The 13,100-nt window shown below is 42.8% G+C and overlaps 1 protein-coding gene across 9 annotated transcripts in view; it reads left to right on the plus strand.

Annotated features, from left to right (window-relative positions):
* ATG7 (autophagy related 7) overlaps nt 1-13,100 on the plus strand; it is a 274,172-nt gene that overhangs the window by 63,915 nt on the left and 197,157 nt on the right. For all 9 annotated transcript variants that reach the window (XM_070360437.1, XM_070360438.1, XM_070360439.1 and 6 more), the window contains one exon: nt 10,303-10,461. In XM_070360437.1, coding sequence (XP_070216538.1) covers nt 10,303-10,461 — 159 coding nt within the window. The remainder of the gene's footprint in view (nt 1-10,302; nt 10,462-13,100) is intronic.

The following is a 13,100-nucleotide window of genomic DNA, read 5'->3' on the forward strand; positions in this document are numbered from 1 at the left end:
TTGCATGAAATGTTCCTTTGGTATCTCTGATTTTCTTGAAGAGATCTCTAGTCTTTCCCATTCTGTTGTTTTCCTCTATTTCTTTGCATTGATCGCTGAAGAAGGCTTTCTTATCTCTCCTTGCTATTCTTTGGATCTCTGCATTCAGATGTTTATATCTTTCCTTTTCTCCTTTGCTTTTCTCTTCTCTTCTTTTCACAGCTATTTGTAAGGCCTCCCCAGACAGCCATTTTGCTTTTTTGCATTTCTTTTCCATGGAGATGATCTTGATCCCTGTCTCCTGTACAATGTCAAGAACCTCATTCCATAGTTCATCAGGCACTCTATCTATCAGTTCTAGGCCCTTAAATCTATTTCTCACTTCCACTGTATAATCATAAGGGATTTGATTTAGGTCATACTTGAATGGTCTAGTGGTTTTCCCTACTTTCTTCAATTTAAGTCTGAATTTGGCAATAAGGAGTTCATGATCTGAGCCACAGTCAGCTCCCGGTCTTGTTTTTGCTGACTGTATAGAGCTTCTCCATCTTTGGCTGCAAAGAATATAATCAATCTGATTTCAGTGTTGACCATCTGATGATGTCCATGTGTAGAATCTTCTCTTGTGTTGTTGGAAGAGGGTGTTTGCTATGACCAGTGCATTTTCTTGGCAAAACTCTATTAGTCTTTGTCCTGCTTCATTCCGTATTCCAAGGCCAAATTTGCCTGTTACTCCAGGTGTTTCTTGACTTCCTACTTTTGCATTCCAGTCCCCTATAATGAAAAGGACATCTTTTTTGGGTGTTAGTTCTAAAAGGTCTTGTAGTCTTCATAGAACCGTTCAACTTCAGCTTCTTCAGTGTTACTGGTTGGGGCATAGACTTGGATTACTGTGATATTGAATGGTTTGCCTTGGAAACGAACAGAGATCATTCTGTCGTTTTTGAGATTGCATCCAAGTACTGCATTTCAGACTCTTTTGTTGACCAGGGTGGCTACTCCATTTCTTCTGAGGGATTCCTGCCCGCAGTAGTAGATATAATGGTCATCTGAGTTAAATTCACCCATTCCATTTCGCTGATTCCTAGAATGTCAACATTCACTCTTGCCATCTCTTGTTTGACTACTTCCAATTTGCCTTGATTCATGGACCTGACATTCCAGGCTCCTATGCAGTATTGCTCTTTACAGCATCGGACCTTGCTTCTATCACCAGTCACATCCACAGCTGGGTATTCTTTTTGCTTTGGCTCCATCCCTTCATTCTTTCTGAAGAATGAAGTAATGAAGTAATTTTCATAGGTGTGTGCAAATACAGAGATGCACTGGTCATCTTTGCTCTTATTTAATTATTTATATTTGCAAAACTTGGATCATTGCAACCTGTTTATAGCAAGTTTCTATTTTTAACTCAATAGAGCAATAATTGTGGTTCTCTATTCCATTTTATGTACATATAGAAATTTGTTATATGCTGTGCTATGCTTCGTCACCTAGTCATGTCTGACTCTTTGTGACCCCATGGGCTGTAGCCCACCTGGCTCCTCTGTCCATGGGAATTCTCCAGGCAAGAATCCTGGAGTGGGTTGCCATGCCCTCCTCCAGGGGATCTTCCTGACCCAGGGATCAAACCCAGGTCTCCCGCATTGCAGGTGGATTCTTCACCATCTAAGCCAACAGGGAAGCCCACTGTTATGACTTGCTTCAGTTCATGTAAACAATTTCAGCATATTTCTCTTTTGGAGATGCTGTTGAAATGAACATTCTTATACCTTTACATGTCCATGGAATTATTTCCTTAGGAAAAAACTCTAGAAGTAGAACTGCTATGTTAGAGAGAATATAAAACAGCTTTTTGGTTTGCATTTCTTTAATTAGTGAGGGTTAGTCTTTAACTTGATTTCATTTGTGAATTTTATTTGTTCTATTCGTGTCCTTTAGGCTGTTTTTTGTATCTTGACTGGGGGTACCTTTTTTTATGGATTGTCAGTTGCTGAGTCACTTCGGACTTTTGGGGGCCCGTGGCTGCAGCAGGCCAGGCTCCTTTTGTCCTCTGCTGTCTCCTGGAGTTTGCGTATATTCGCATCCATTGAGTCAGTGATGCTATCTAACCATCTCATCTTCTGCCTAACCCTTTTCCTTTTTTATGGATATTAACCGTTTTTCTGTAATGTAATGCAAATATTTTTCTCCATTTATTTATCTTTAGCCACGTAAAGGTTTTTTTTAATTTATTAATTTTAAATTAATAAATTAATGTTATTGAATACGTTAATCTTTTCCTTTATGGTTTAACTCCTGTTTTTATGTTTAGATCTTTATTAATGTGGAATTTATTTTTTGTTTTATGGAATTTAACAATGTAACATTTTTAAATAGTCATTTATTTTAATGTCATTCATTCACTGATACAAATCTCATTTTCCACCTTTATTAAATTCTAAATTCCTTTATACCTGAGTCTCTTTTTGGAGTCTGTTTTTATTCCATTATTCTATTTGTTCATTCCTGCATTATTACTCATAGCTTTCACTCAAATTACAGTGAATTTATAGATAAATTGGAAGAGATTAACATCTTTACAATATTGATCCTTAGTTCCAGAAGCATTGTATATCTCTTAAATTATTTAGATCTTTGTAGCATTTTATTTATATAGGTTTCCCACATGCCTCCTTTAATTAGTTTTCACGTATTTAACTTCTTTTTCTTTTAAAGATATGTTCCTCCCACTAAATTTTCCAATTGACTCTTACTGGGATGAATATATAAGAAAGATACTGAGTTTTGAATGTTTATCTTCTATCTAGTCATCTTTCTAAACTTTCTTGGCTATGATAGATTTTTGTTTGATTCTTTTGAATTTTCTAGGTTGATAAGTGTTCCTCACCAACATCTGTATCGGTTTCTTTTCCTTGTCTTATTGGATTGACTAGGACTCCATCAAAATGGTGAGGAACAGTGGCGAGAGTTAGCACCCTCGTTTGGTTACTGATTTCAATGAGAAGCTTCTTGTTTTTTCCTTTAGTTTTTATACGTGATGTTGGTTTCTGCTAATGTTCTTCTATAAGTTAAGGAGGCAGATTTTTCTTTCTAGTTTGCTGCGAGTTTATATCAGAAATGATTGTTGAGCTTTATCATCAAATGCATCTATCAAGACAATTTAAGTATTCTCATGCTGAGCATTCCTGGGAAAAACTCTTATTTGTTCGTAGCTTGTTATTCTTCTAATATACAATGGAGGTCAACTGGTAATGTTTTACCATAAGTTTTCCATATGTGTTAATAAGTCAGACTGGTTTATAATAATGTTTTTCTTTTCCTTTCTGGTGTCATTGATAGCTGAATTACACTACTTTTATAAAATAAAACTTTCTGCCTTTTTCTATGTGGCAGGACAGGTTTAGAGTATGAAGTATCAGTTCCTTGATGGTTTGGTAAAATTCAGTTATAAATGCAGCTCAGCCTGGTGCCTTTGGAATTTTGTTAGCAATGAGAGCGGGGGATCTGTGGAAGTTTTAGAGATGTTTCTACAGTCATTGACCTTTTAGATTTTATACCTCTTTTGAGTCAGTTTAGTCATGTTGTTTTCCTAGAAAATCATCCATTTCATCTAAATTTGAAAATTAATTGATATAAAATAAATATAGTATTCTCTTGCCATCTTTCCCATCTTTATTTAGTATCTATTTATTTGTCTTTGGCAGTGTGGCAGGGCGTGTGGGATATTAGTTCCCTGACCAGGGATTGAGTGGGACCCCTGTAGTGGAAGCTCAGAGTCTTAAGTCCTGACCCCCAGGGAAGTTCCTGTCTTCTCTGTAGTAGTAGTAGTGTTGGTCGCTCAGTCGTGTCCACCTCTTTGCCACCCCATGGACTGTAGCCAGACAGGCTCCTCTGTCCATGGGAGTCTCAGGCAAGAATACTGGGGTGGGTTGCCATTCCCTGCTCTGGGAGATCTTCCCAAACCAGGGATCGAGCCCAGGTCTCCTGTATTGCAGCAGATTCTTTACCACCTGAACCATATTCCTAATGTTGAATATTTCTTTTTTCTCTTTTTTTCCTCTTATTCAGACTTGCCAGATAGGCTTCTCTTTCTAGAAAACTAAATCCTTGATCTCTTTTTTCTGTAATTTTTGTTTTGGTTTGTTTCCAGATTCATTACTATCTACTTTTTATTCATTTATTCATCTTTTTATGGGAATTTATTTCATTCTTTCCCTAACTTTCAGAATTAGGTACATAGGTTCTCCCAGCACTTTTTAAATTATGAAGTCAGTATAGATCTAGATCCATTATAGAAAATTTCTACAGTGAAAGAGTTATGATGCAGAAAAAGACCTGTTTTTCTACTACTTTATCACCTGCCTTTCAATGTTGGTTTAACATATATTTAAATTGTTTATTTGATATGTAAAAATGTCCCTTGTTTTCATCAGTTAAAATACTTTCTAATGTCATTAAAAAGGATACCTAAAAAGCTTTTTTAATGGCTGTAGAATCAGTTCAGTTCAGTTGCTCAGTCGTGTCCAACTCTTTGCAACCCCATGGACCACAGCACGCCAGGCCTCTCTGTCCATCACCAACTCCGAGAGCTTGTTCAAACTCATGTCCATCGAGTCAGTGATGCCACCCAAACATCTCATCCTCTGTCATCCCCTTCTCCTCTTGCCTTCAATCTTTCCCAGCATCAGGGTCTTTTCCAGTGAGTCAGCTCTTCGTATCAGGTGGCCAAAGTATTGGAGTTTCAGCTTCAGCATAAGTCCTTCCAATGAATATTCAGGACTGATTTCCTTTAGGATATAGGCTGGTTGGATCTCCTTGCAGTCCAAGGGACTCTCAAGAGTCTTCTCCAACACCACAGTTTAAAAGCATCAATTCTTCAGTGTTCAGCTTTCTTTATGGTCCAACTCTCGCATTCATACATAACTACTAGAAAACCCATAGCTTTGACTAGACAGACCTTTGTCAGCAAAGTAATGTCTCTGCTTTTTAATATGCTGTCTAGGTTGGTCGTAGCTTTTCTTCCAAGGAGCAAGCATCTTTTAATTTCATGGCTGCAGTCACCATCTGCAGCGATTTTGGAGCCCCCCAAAATAAAGTCTGTCACTGTTTCCATTGTTTCCCCATCTATTTGCCATGGAGTGATAGGACCGGATGCCATGATCTTAGTTTTCTGAATGTTGAGCTTTAAGCCAACTTTTTCACTCTCCTCTTTCACTTTCATCAAGAGGCTTTTTAGTTCTTCTTCACTTTCACTTCACTACCATAAGGGTGGCGTCATGTGCATATCTGAGGTTATTGATATTTCTCCTGGCAATCTTGATTCCAGCATGTGCTTTATCCAGCCTGGCATTTCACATGATGTACTCTGCATATAAGTTAAATAAGCAGAGTGATAATATACAGTCTTGACGTACTCCTTTCCCAATTTGGAACCAGTCCGTTGTTCCATGTCCAGTTCTAACTGTTGCTTCTTGACCTGCATACGGATTTCTCAGGAGGCAGGTCAGGTGGTCTGGTATTCCCATCTCTTTTAAGAATTTTCCGTAGTTTGTTGTGATCCACACAGTGAAAGGCTTTGGCGTAGTCAATAAAGCAGAAGTAGATGTTTTTCTGGAACTCTTCTTGCTTTTTTATGATCCATTGGATGTTGGCAACAAGAAGTTGGCTATAGAATATGCCTTCTTATATGATGAAACATGATTTACTGAGACATTCCCCTATTTTTAGACATTAACATTGCTTTCGATCTTTTACAACTATAAATTATTTTACAGAGAACATCTTGGTGATTGCATTTTTGTCAGTATTTTGGATTATTTCCTAAGATAGATTGCTGGAAGTAGGTTGATATGATTGATATGAGCATGTAAAAAATCCTAGAATCATATTGCCAGATTGCTTTCCAGAAGAGTGATACCAGTTTACATTCTCAATCAATGAACTCTCAATGAAATAAAATACCAGTATTAACATTCTCAATCACTGAAACCCCATCCTCACTAGCATTGAGTGTTGTAATTTTCTTTAATGTTTGCCAATTAGCCATTACACTGTATGTGCTTAGCCTGTTGGAGAAGGGATAGGCTACCCTCTCCAGTAGTCTTGAGCCTTGTGGCTCAGCTGGTAAAGAATCCACCTGGGTTCAATCCCTGGGTTGGAAAATCCCCGGGAGACGGGAAAGGCCACCCACTTCAATATTCTGGCCTGGTGAATTCCACGGATGGTATAGTGCGTGGGGTCGCAGAGTCGGACACGACTGAGTGACGTTCACTTCGCTTCTTATTCTGTATGTGCTTAGTCTCTCAGTCCAACTCTTTGTGACCCCATGGACTGTAGCCCGCCAGGCTCCTCTGTCCATGGGGATTCTCCAGGCAAGAACACTGGAATGGGTTGCTGCCGGGGACCAGCCCCGGCTGATCCAGGGTATTCGAAGCGGGGAGGCGTCGGCGACCTATTTGTTTAAATATTTATCAAAGATATAAAGAGTAATAGAATGAGGATAGCTCAGTGAGGAAATTCAGTGGAGAAAAGAGGCTGAAATAAGGATAGCTCAGTAGGAAAATTCAGTGAAGAAAAGAGGCTGAATAATTCAGCCAGAAGGTAAGAGAAAGAACGACATGGGGAGACCAAGTTTCGGTGAACAAGGCCCGCACTTTATTTTCCAAAGTAGTTTTTATACCTTAAGTTGTGCATAGAGGATAATGGGGGAAGGGGTGGAGTCATGCAAGGACAGCAGCTCCTGGTCCTAATGGAAGCCAGGCTTTCAAACTTATCATATGCAAAAGTTCAGGTGAATTACATCATCTTCTGGCCAGGAGGCCTGTTAACATTTTAAGAAACTTGTCTTTCTCTAAAGGTGATTATTCCAAAGTCAGGCCCCAGCCTCCAAAAAAGCATTGGACAAAGCTGCATTCCTATAGGGCAAAGGTGAGGTGGGCTCAATCAAGAAAAGAATTAACTCAAGGGTCCAAGGTTACAAACATTGAGGCTACTACTTACATTTCTATACACCCATTATATCAATCAATACACTGCCAAGGACACAGTAGGTAAGGAGTATGGAGACTTAGCAGCAAACATTGGCCCAATAAATGAAAAACCCTTCACCAATACAATTTCTAATCAATCTTTTAACTACTCAAAAGAATCTGTGTTTAGACAGTTTAGAACATCTCCTGCTTCTCACAGTTGGGAGGCTCTGAACAATCACATGTGGCCGGAAAAACCTATTCAGGCAGGCTAGAGGACTTCCAAAGGAGTTTGTAGGTTAAACACTGTCACACCGAGGAATTATTAACTGGACTGTAAGCTGACTCTTTTTTCAGAGAGAGGTAGTGGGGGACAGCCCCCCGTAAAGTCAGAGGTGTAGGTGAGAGCACAAAGCAGAAAGTAGGCAGACTCTGGTTTTGGGGGTAGATGCTCAAGAATTTCCAGGGAGACTCCTGAGGCTTGATCCCGCCTTTGTGTATCCCAAGCCTCCTTCCTCATGACCTTTGCCACGGGCGGAGCTCGCTCCCCGCAGGTTGCCATCCCTCCTCCAGGGGATCTTCCCAACTTAGGGATCGAACCCAGGTTTCCTGCATTGCAGGCAGATTCTTTACTGTCTGAGCCACCAGGGAAGCCCAAGAATACTGGAGTGGGTAACCTGTCCATGCTCCAGGTGGTCTTCCCGACCCAGGAATTGAACCAGGTCTCCTGCACTGCAGGTGGATTCTTTGCCAGCTGGTCTGCTAGGGAAGCCCATTAAACTGTATGGCATTCCAAGAAACCGAAAGTCAAGTGTGTGAGTACGTGTGCCTGTGGCTCACATGCAGCATGCTTATCATGTATGTACTTTCCTCTACCGTCTAGCAGTTTCCAGACTGCCTTCCCTGCTCTCCACTCAGCATTGCTTTAAGGAATGCAAAAATACTCCCAAAATAAACATACCCTGCTGCTGCTGCTGCTAAGTCGCTTCAGTCGTGTCCAACTCTGTGCGACCCCATAGACGGCAGCCCACCAGGCTCTGCCGTCCCTGGGATTCTCCAGGCAAGAACACTGGAGTGGGTTGCCATTTCCTTCTCCAATGCATGAAAGTGAAAAGTGAAAGTGAAGTCGCTCAGTCGTGTCCGACTCTTCGAGACCCCATGGACTGCAGCCTACCAGGCTCCTCTGTCCATGGGATTTTCCCGGCAAGAGTACTGGAGTGGGGTGCCATCGCCTTCTCTAGCCAAGCACAAATGACTTTTGGATTTTCCATACCTTTGTTCCCCCTACATGGTGGTTTGCTCAGCTGGTGAAAGTCACTTATGAAACAGGGTGAGTAGACCAGAGTTACCCGTGGGCTTCAAAACACACAGCCAATCTAAACTATGCTTTCTAAAGGATGGATTCTGGCCCGTCATCCTCAGCCCCGAATCATGGATTGTGTTGACTTTGCCTCTGCACTTGTCAGACTAACTGAATTTCAGTGTCCCTGATGGAGGGAACAACAGATTGGTTCCAAATTGGGAAAGGAGTACATCAAGGCTCTATATTGTCACCCTGCTTATTTAACTTATAAATAAGTTGCAGAGTACATCATGCGAAATGCCAGGCTAGATGAAGCACAAGCTGGAATCAAGATTGCTGGGAGAAATATCAATAGCCTCACATATGCAGATGACACCACCCTTATGGCAGAGACGGAAGAAGAACTAAAGAACCTCTTGATGAAAGTGAAAGAGGAGAGTGAAAAAGTTGGCTTAAAATACAACATTCCAAAAACGAAGATCATGACATCCAATCCCATCACTTCATGGCAAATAGATGGGGAAACAATGGAATTAGTGAGAGACTTTATTTTGGGGGGCTCCAGAATCACTGCAGATGGTGACTTTAGTCATGAAATTAGAAGACACTTTCTCCTTGGAAGAAAAGTTATGACCAACCTAGACAGCATATTAAAAAACAGAGACGTTACTTTGCCAACAAAGGTCCGTCTAGTCAAAGCTGTGGTTTTTCCATTAGTAATGTATGGATGTGAGAGCTGGACCATAATGGAAGCTGAACACCAAAGAATTGATGCTTTTGAACTGTGGTGTTGGAGAAGACTCTTGAGAGTCCCTTGGACAGGAAGGAGATCAAACGAGTCAATCCTAAAGGAAATCAGTCCTGAATATTCATTGGAAGGACTGATGCTGAAACTGAAACTCCAATATTTTGGCCACCTGATGTGAAGAGCCGACTCACTGGAAAAGACCCTGATGCTGGGAAAGACTGAAGGCAAGAGGAGAAGGGGACGACAGAGGATAAGATGGTTGGATGGCATCACCGACTCTATGGAAATAAGTTTGAGCAAGCTCCAAGAATTGATGAGGGACAGGGAAGCCTGGTGTGCTGCAATCCATGGGGTCGCAGAGTCAGACACGACTGAGCAACTGAACTAACTGAACTGATGGAAGGATATTGAAATAAGGCAGAGATTAGACTCTTAGTCAGACTCTGCAGTCAGTCCTAGCAGGGCTTCTCTTAGGCCACTCTTTGTGATTTGCTGAAATAGATGCATCCCATCTCACCCCCCAGAAAGGAGGCATCTTCTTTCCTCCACCCGGGGCATCTCATTTCCTCCTCACCATTAACCAGATTTATGACCCACGGTGAGTCACGTATCTTTTCTGGGCTTCGGTTTCTGTATCTGTAAAATAAAGTAATGGAGCTAAAGATTTTAGGGAGCCTATCTAACTTTAAAATTGTTCAGTTCTAAGATGTAATTGAAATGGATGAAGTCATGAAAGCTATTTCTGAGAATGTAGAGCTGTCCCCTACATTCCAGAATATTCATAAGGGCTTTGCCTCATTGAGAAATAGTACAAAATCTTCTGTCATGTTATACAATTGGAAATAACTTACAAGTCACTTTTATTAATACATGGAGCTATTTCAGGCTTTGAGTGAATTTTAGGACGCGCTGTTACGTATGCCCACGGACTCATTCAGGGAGAGCAAGGTCACTGGGTGGCCCTTGCCAGTCCTCTGAAGACAGCAGCAGGGACTCACCTTCCTAAGCTTCCTCTGGTGCCACTGTCAAAAATAGTGAAGTATTAGTCAGACCAGCAGTGACATATGTCTTAGTCTCATTGCTGTAGGAAGCAAGGCACCGGGTGTATAATTATTTCGTCTTTTAAAGAAGTTGACATTCTATCTGTCAAAAATGGACTCTGCACAATTCAATTTCCAGCGTTTCCTGTATTTTGAGGTTCCCAAGCTGCCCCAAAGCCAAACCCCTTTTAGAGATTTCCAGAGAGACACCCTGTGAAATGTTCATCAGAAACCCACCACGATCTCCTGTTTTCTGTGCAGGGTTGGGGTGTCAGACACATCACGTTCGTGGACAATGCCAAGATCTCCTACTCCAACCCTGTGAGGCAGCCTCTGTATGAATTTGAAGATTGCCTGGCGGGTGGGAAGCCCAAGGCCCTGGCAGCAGCAGACCGGCTGCAGAAGATATTCCCCGGAGTGGTACGTTGGTGCTGGGTGCTGAGAACGTCAGGGCTTTTTGCCTGGCCTGTCAGTGTTTAAGTGTTAATCATGTGGGAAGGAGGCCCTACGGGATGGAGGGAACAGACTCAGACATCGGTCACTTCCTGCCAGGGCCCCATTGTGTGTTTCCTCACCTCAGAAGTGGGGATTACAAGAACAAAATAAAACCCTCATATATTACTGTAAAACCACCATGGAGACTGTATGACAAAAATGTTTCATAAGTTACAAAGCCCTGAGTTGAGGGATTTGGGGGTCCACATAGTTTTAGATACTGCCTTGTTCCGAAGGGTTTATCCACTTTGGATACTGGATCCGCTGTAGGATATTACCTCCCTCATGGCCAGGACGCCTGATGGTTAGTACAGGTTTATGAAATCAGATAGTCTGCACAAGGAGGGTCTGGCGAAACGTTCAGCCTTTCACTCTAGCTGCTGCTTGTTCTTGACGTCCGTTGTTTACTTTGAAAACAGTGAGAGGCAAGTCGTTCAGCTCATTTGGTTCAACATCTGGCCATGTTTTTGAGGTTATCCAGCAGAAGACATTCTGCGTCTTGCACGCCTCGTCAATTTGTGTGACAGAGGTTAGCTCAGGTGTCCCCAAAGCATCTGCTGCTACTGCAAGTGCCACAGGAGGCTCTCGGCCCTGGCTTAAAAATAGGAAAAAAAAAAAAAAAGAAGCCTGCTTTCTTAAGGTTTCCCTGTTTAGTCACTGGGCATTAGATTCATTTATTCTCAGCCTTTCTTAAGGTTTCCCTGTTTAGTCACTGGGCATTAGATTCATTTATTCTCAGCCTTTCTTAAGGTTTCCCTGTTTAGTCACTGAGCATTAGATTCATTTATTCTCAGCCTCTGCTTTAAAAGTGGCTTTGACCATCTTGTCCATTTCACCAGAAGAACGTCATCTCTTGGGTTTAATTCAGTGGGACTGACTGAGCCCTCTGCACCCAGCTAGGCGCTGGATGACAAGAGAGAGAAGAAGAAGTTACACCCCGCCGTTGAGGAGGCCTCTTAGTTACGTTTCTGCTGCGACAACATTACACATCACACACTCCCAGCGTGCAAGTGGCTTGTGATCACGAACACTGATTTCATGTTCACAGGGCTGCGGGTTCGCCGTGGCTCAGTGGCTGGGCTGGACCGGACTCTGGCTTTGAGTCCTGTTCCAGTCTATTCTGTGTGTCATACTGTTGAAGTCTAGGCTCCAGGAGCAGTGGTCACCTGGTCCTGCTCTCCTTATGATAGAAGGTGGAAGTGTAAAGGAGTTGGTCAGGCTACCAGTACTTCCTGTGTCTCTTAAAGTCTCAGCAGTGTCCTCTGTTGCCGTCGCCAGAGCAGGTCACAGGACCAGGCCCCAACTCAGTGGGGTTGGTCCAGATACCCTGCCTACCTGGTGGGAGGTCCTGTAAAGCCATGTGGCTAACGGGCATGGACGCATAATTCTATTAGAGGTGGGCAGTGCATAGTCAGGAAGAATAATCCATCCTATCACCGGAGACAGACCTGGCTTTGAATCTGAGCTCTGCCTGAAATTTTTGCTCACTCAAATCCTAGCCACGGTCTGTGACCCAATGCAGTTCCCCCTGCTTTATTTGTTCGGTTATCCTATGGCTTACTCGTTCGTCATATGTTTATTTAAGGCCTGCTATGTGGGGGCTGGGGAAAAGGCAGATGAACTTCCCCCTTCCTCGCCTGGAGCTGAGAGTCTAGTCAGGGATGTGGCCAATAAACTAACTTCATGAATGGCTACACTTGCAGCAAGTGCACAAAGCAGGAGCTCAGCGGCCGTGGGAATGTTTAGCAGGTACACCTGACCTAGAACGGACTTGCTTGAGGAAGCTAAGCCCTGAAACTCGGGTGAGAGTTAGCTAGACCAGGGTGGACAGAGCGGCCTGTGCAGACGCTGAGGTAGGATGCAGCCTGTGCCTCTGTGAACGGAAAGGAAGTCGGGCTGGCTGCGGCACGGGGTCAAGAAAGACAGACTCGGAGCTAGGACATCAGCAAGAGCCAGGTCATGCTGGGCCTTAGAGTTCAGGTTCCCCTTTTCTTGAAAGCATCAGCCCACCAGGATCAAGCCTGTTCCCCAACACCTACGTCATGCTACTGCATTTTACCTATTGGATTATGCAGTCCTTACTGTGGGGAGCCTGGTCTCGTATGCTTTTATCCCTCATGCCTTATAAGGAATAATAGGTAACACGGGGGCTTCCCTGGTGGCTCAGTGGTGAAGAATCCGCCTGCCAAGCAAGGGGCACGGGTTTGATCCCTGGTCTGGGAAGATCCCACGTGCCGCGAAACAGCTAAGTCCCTGCACCGTAACTGCTGAGCCCATGTGCCCTAGCGCCTGTGCTCTGTCGTAAGAGAAGCCCACACACCAAAACGAAGAGTAGCCCCTGCTCGCTGCAACTAGAGAAAAGCCCGTGCGGCAGCAAAGACCCAGCACAGCCAAAAATAATTTAATTAAGTTTAAAAAATAATAGATAACACTGAGCCCACCTAAGTTCTAGGGCAAGGCATCAAATTCGTGAAAAGAACTTGTGAAGCCATTTCACTTACTGGCTAGCCAAGCTTACGTGATTCTGTTTGTATGTTCAGTTTAGCGTCGTTTTTCATTCAATA

Source organism: Bos mutus, chromosome 22, assembly GCF_027580195.1.
Source record: "Bos mutus isolate GX-2022 chromosome 22, NWIPB_WYAK_1.1, whole genome shotgun sequence".
In the NCBI taxonomy this organism is placed as follows: domain Eukaryota; kingdom Metazoa; phylum Chordata; class Mammalia; order Artiodactyla; family Bovidae; genus Bos; species Bos mutus.